This window comes from Phoxinus phoxinus, assembly GCF_949152265.1.
Source record: "Phoxinus phoxinus genome assembly, chromosome: 25".
Lineage (NCBI taxonomy): Eukaryota > Metazoa > Chordata > Actinopteri > Cypriniformes > Leuciscidae > Phoxinus > Phoxinus phoxinus.
The window spans coordinates 22,100,927-22,106,926 of NC_136900.1; the positions used below are offsets into that span (position 1 = coordinate 22,100,927).

A 6,000-nucleotide genomic window follows, 5' to 3' on the forward strand; every position below is an offset into this window, starting at 1 on the left:
ACGGCTTAATAGTGGCCTCGATGCCTTGTTATCTGAGTGACCTGCAACTTTCTTTTCCTCTTTCTCGGTCTCGCGGATATTACACACTTGCGTTTTGGCCGACCTTCAAATATGTAGTGTCTCATCTCCGTCTAAGCAGGCCGTACCAAACCCCGGAAAACATGCAGTTTGTGGGAACCGCCTGATGATCTCTTCTGTACCCAAACCCCATCAGAGGGTCTCTAGCCTCACTTGTTGCTTGCCTTGGTGGTCTGGACGCCTTCCAAATGGTCTCTGCAATTATACTGTACACATCAAAGCTGTTGGAAAGTTGTTAATGGACTTTGATGCTTGCGCAGAACGCCACATGCGTAGCATTTGACGCAATCGACCGAGTAAATCTCTGCGAATCGATTATAGATTACTGCCGTTTTGTGACGTTATTGTGACAGGGATCGAATATAAACAGCTGCCAGAGGAAACTAATGTTTATGGCATGAGCTCGTAGAAAACTACCGTATATACCCGAATATAAGACGACCCTGAATATAAGACGACCCCCCCCCCATTTTCCAGACTTATTTTTGGGACAAAAAGAGATTTTTGTGGAAAAAAATTTGTGCAGATTACCATCTTGGAAGGGAAAGCTGGTTTTGGGTCACGTTTCAGTCACTATTTCATATTAATTAGTTCTTTCTCCCTTTCCCCCCGTGATTTTGTCTATATCGCGAATATAAGACGACCCCCCATTTTTCAGCCTATTTTTAGGACAAAAACCTCATCTTATATGCGGGTATATACGGTACCTGCTGTTTCTGGGAAGATGATTCGGTGGGACATTTGTTTACATGTAAATCCGTTCCGTAACACTTTATTTTGATGGTCCTCTTTAGACATTCTGTTGACTATAAGTAACTGTGTAACTACATGTCAGCTAACTCTTTTTAGAGTATTATTAGACTGTTAAAATCTGCTAGCTCTTTATTTTGATGCTCCACCAACAGACAATCTACTGACTATAAGTAACTTTGCAACTACATGTCAACTTATTCTACCAACCCTAACCCGACAGTCCTAATACTCTAATGAGAGTTAGTTGACGTGTAGGTGCAACGTTACTTAGTCTTGTCAATGTCTCAAGGAGACATTTCTTTATGCTTTATATCTTGCTGTCTATTTTTTTCAATTGTAACATTTAAAATCAAATTTGCTTGCTTTTAACTCTTAAATACGTTTAAAAAAACATCACTAGCTGGATATAGGCCTTATTTATTTCATATTCTTTCAAATTGACATCAAAACTTTAGGTAGAGTGAAAAAATATATTCAGAATTTAAGTCAAATGTGTCCTAACCAGTAGCAACTGTTATTTAGATTTTTCATCAATTTCTTTGATCCTAGCCACACCCACAGTGAGATCTCATTGGTCCAAATTCCTGCTTCACAGAGCTGAATAGGAAAAAAAAAATTGTAAATTGGAATATGTAAAATAATAAAGAAATACTGTATTCGTGGACATTAGAGAGAAAACGTGATTACAAAAAATTTATAAAAACTTAAGAAGGTTAGTGGCCCTCAAGAAAAAAATCAAGTAAATTTAAATGTACTTTATAAGTGAACTTTATGTGGGCATCAGGGGAAAAAAAAAATATATATATAATGATTACCAAAAAATTAATAATAACTTAAAATTTCAATATTTAAAAGGATTTTAGCTATTTATTTTTTATTTTCTGACCCATTAAAACCTACTTGACCCGAAAATGCTAGGACTTTATCGCATTGGACTAAAATTGACTGACTTTACTCACCCTGGGTATAACTTAAGTATTTAAGTATTATAAATAAGTATTTTCATGATTTTTTACACCTTTGTTACACTTTTTGTGTCCTAATTGAAAGAAAACAAGTTGACAAAAAGATTGAATCCAATATTTAGTGATAATATTGCATAACAAATGTGATTTACAGGCAATTTTTAAAGGCCGGTCATTTTTTGACCAGGAACATCAAAGGCCGATACAGGGTTTTCGACGCTAAGAAGCCAGGAAATGACATCAAAAGTATATCTTTTTTTTACTAGGTTGATTTTAAACTCTAGAAAAGCTTAATAATTGGGCAATTTGTAGTCAGTTCAATCATTTAATTTCCTTCTGAAATGATTTCAGACAGCTTTCCTCACATAGATGATGCTCTGCTGGCACTCAACCGCCATCCTGAGGTCACTGCGCTTCCTTCTATGTGAATTTCAGGATTGTTGAAATCTGCTGCTCAAAAACATGTGGTAGTGTTTACAGACATTTTTTTTTTTTATGTACACACCCCTTCATTTTTTTCATGTTTTTTTTACTTCATTTAATAGTTTCCATATCACACATTTGATCACCACAGATAGAAAAAAAAGGTTGAAAATAAAGAGAGGTTTCCGGCCAGGAAGGTCTGTTCTCTGTAGAGTCTGATAGAAGTGTCAGTTCACTTACTCTGCTAAACGATTCAGTCGTGAACTCCCTCATTGGCCCTAATGAGTGCCCTCTTGTGGAGCCGCGGGAAAGCGGCCCCTGAGGACTTTGCACTTAACACCTCAGATGAAAAGCACAGCCCCGCGAGTGTCTCGCATCAGACGGGCTGTGTTTTAAGAGTCATGGCACTTCTGGGCCGTGCCCTTGAGTACAGTTTGAGCTTTTGCACCGTGCAGGTGTGCGGTCTGTTCCCCTGGCGTGTGTTGAGGAACGAATGACTCACTCCGCATACTCTGAAGTGACTCATCCTGCGTTGTCTCCCCCTGCATCACTCCCTCCATCTTTCTTTTTTTTCGAGGGAGTGTTTTTATTTCGACGACTGAGATAAAGTGTAGCCTTTTTCTGACCCTTTACTTTTCTCCTCTTTTTCCATCTCTTGTTGTTGTATTGGTCTTTGTTTTTGCTGTATCAATCTGTACACCTGTCAGCGTTGTATTCGTCTGCTTTCACTGCCTTCATCAATATGGTAAAAGTGGGACATGTTAAGCCTGGGCGAATAGCGGGATGTGCAGTGTGGCGATTGATATGTATACACACGGTATTTTAATAGAACGGCCGTGTCGCAGACAGATACTTCTGTTGGAGATTTGTTTTAAATGCATTTGACGTGTCGGGTGCATCAGTTCAGTGTTGACACTATTGACACGGCGCATTCATGTGGAATTCAGATGATGTGCGGTCAGCTGTGCACAAATGTCATCATAATGTCATAACAATAATAATGTCATAATAATGTACTGGCTTCATATTTATATTGTTTTACACTCAAGTCAATCAAATTCCCCCAAAAATAAAATAAAATAGGAAGTATTTGACACACACACACACGCGCACACACGCACGCACGCACACACACACACACACAGGTCAAAAGTTTAGAAACATTGCTATTTTTTATGTTTTTGAAAGACGTCTCTGCTCATAAAGCCTGCATTTATTTGATCAAAAATACAGAAAAAACGAATATTGTGAAATATTATTTGTTTAAAATAATGGTTTTCTATTTTAATATACTATAAAATATCATTTATTTCTGTGATGCAAAGCTGGATTTTCATCAACCATTACTCCAGTCTTCAATGTCATATGATCCTTCAAGAATTATTCTAATATTATATATATATATATATATATATATATATATATATATATAGCAGATCATATATACCGGTATATATATACAAAACATGACATTTGGGGAAGATATTTATCTTATACATTGACTACAACATATTAAGTTATTAATATTTTGTTGGTTCTCTCTTGTTTTGGCATTTCTTTGTATGACAGCCTGGCCAAAAATGATGTCCACACATATCTTTTTTCACAAATACTCCAAGCACAACTATGCAGTATGCTTACAAAATCTTCAACAAATTTAAATAAGAATAAAATAAGTTTTTATTTATATATTTGTTGAAGATTTTGTAAGCATACTGTATAGTTGTGCTTGGAGTATTTGTGAAAAAAGAAACGTGTAGTGTTACATAACCTGTTGTAACAGGTAGGACTGTCTGTTTTCCAATAAAAAGTTCAGGAAAGCAGTTTAAAACAATCATTATTTTTGCAGTTGCATGTCATGTTTCTACTAGCACTTTAAAGCTCATGGCCTGTGTTTTGTCCTCAGGCTGAAGCTCTGACTCCGGGTCTGCAGGCGGAGATGGACGTGAAGGAGGCCATTCAGCTTCAACAAGCCGAGAACGGAGAGGTGGTTCAGATCCAGATGCCAGGCACTTGAAAAACCTTCTCACATGTTCATAAACAATGATATTGGGCCAGAGCGTCAAGGAGAGGGCGAAACCAAGAAGCGTGGCCACTCAAGCTCATCCTCAACCGAAACCACCGCTGTCAGTCAACAATTATCGACTAAATCCAAGTCAAACAAATGCAATTTGTTGTAACATCATGTCGGCTGGTTCGGAAACTACTGGCCGTTTCCCTCCAATAACAAGTCGCAGTGTGCTTAGTAACATATAAACAGTGTTGGCTTCATCTCCAGCTCATCTAATCTCTCTGGCACTGAACTAAACCGAAGGCTTTTCCTCTTCGGTCTATCTGAAGTACCTCATATGCAAGGAACAAGCATGGTTGACGAAAGATTCAAGCAGACGGTTGAGTTCCTGGGCTTCAAGCGGTCACTTAAACTCCCCATGTGTCATTTCAGCATCACACTTTGTAGACTTTGACTATCATATATATTATGAATCAGCAGCTATGTAAAATAAGCTTCAGTTCATATTTCATAATCCAAGAGTTTTCCGTTTTGCTATCCTTTTGTGATGTTTTTTGGTGTGTATGTGTGTGTTTGTATTGGTGAAAGACTGGGGTATGTTTTGAGGTCCGCCCCCTCTTCATTCATCAATGATCAATTTGTGTTCAGAATGGTTAGTCGAAATATTTTTAGTTTCAAATAGCTTTATTGTACAGAGAAAAAAACAACTACTGAAAGTTTTGTGGAGCTTTTGTAGGGCAGTTTACTTATACACAGTAATATGACGACGGTGAACTGTGTTAACGTAGTATATGAAATATGTACTTTTTCATATATATATATATATATATATTTGTGTATGAAGGATTTGTTCAAAATGAATAAATGCCCGTTGTTTCCACATACAGTGTCCTGAGTAACAAATAAGAGCAGCTTTACCTCAGTCTGTCAGCACACCAAACAGATTTCCTTTGGTCAACGAATCGTGAAGAATGAATGCAACCCACTTGAACACGAGCAAATATGGGGAACTTTTTCGCCCTCATTCAAAACTCCCGATCATGTGGATTCCTATTGAAATGACTGGATTTCACCTGTGGAATTTCACACTATGTCTATTATTATTTCAGCATGAAGTAAGTAAACAGGGGACAGTATGCAAATTTTCCATAAAATACCGGATTGACAGAGTACCAAACACAAGTACACTATATCCCACAATGCAATGTGCCTGAGTTGCCTATGCATTTTCAGTGAGATGAATGAAGCTGGAAGCAGTCACTCATTTGATTGAACTTTTTTTTTTAAGGTGTAATAAAAAGAATAAAAAAACAGATTAGTGGATTTTTCAATAGCAGATTTTAAAATGACCCCAAATTATAAATAAATATGTGTTAATAGTCTTACCAAGTATCAGTAGTTACGGTACTTATTGTTATTAAGGTTAAAGTCATTATTTCAACCCTGTGACAGAAAGTTTGGAATTCATAGACTGTAAATTATGTGTGTTCCTTGTAATTGTATATATATATTTTTAAAATGCTAATATATTTCTCTTTCAAAACATGTTTTGTGTCAACTCTTTTACATTCTAAATATTTTGGGGTTACAAAATATTCAATAAAGTCATATTTATAGACCATTTCAAAGACGTAAACAATAACAAACGCGTTGGAATGCTACTGCGCATGTCTGGCCCTGAAGCATTTCCGGTGGCGCCATTTTAGAACCGCAGATCCATGAAAACAAGCTCGTACTTTTTAAGTCTAGCCAAAAGGCAACAGTTAAAGT

General features: G+C 36.9%; 1 protein-coding gene across 2 annotated transcripts in view; it reads left to right on the forward strand.

Annotated features, from left to right (window-relative positions):
- banp (BTG3 associated nuclear protein) overlaps positions 1 to 5,111 on the forward strand; it is a 45,911-nt gene extending 40,800 nt beyond the window's left edge. For both annotated transcript variants that reach the window (XM_079603594.1, XM_079603595.1), the window contains exon 13: positions 4,126 to 5,111. In XM_079603594.1, the coding sequence (XP_079459720.1) occupies positions 4,126 to 4,236 (111 nt within the window). In that variant the 3' untranslated portion in view covers positions 4,237 to 5,111. The remainder of the gene's footprint in view (positions 1 to 4,125) is intronic.
- The last annotated feature ends 889 nt before the right edge of the window (positions 5,112 to 6,000 follow it).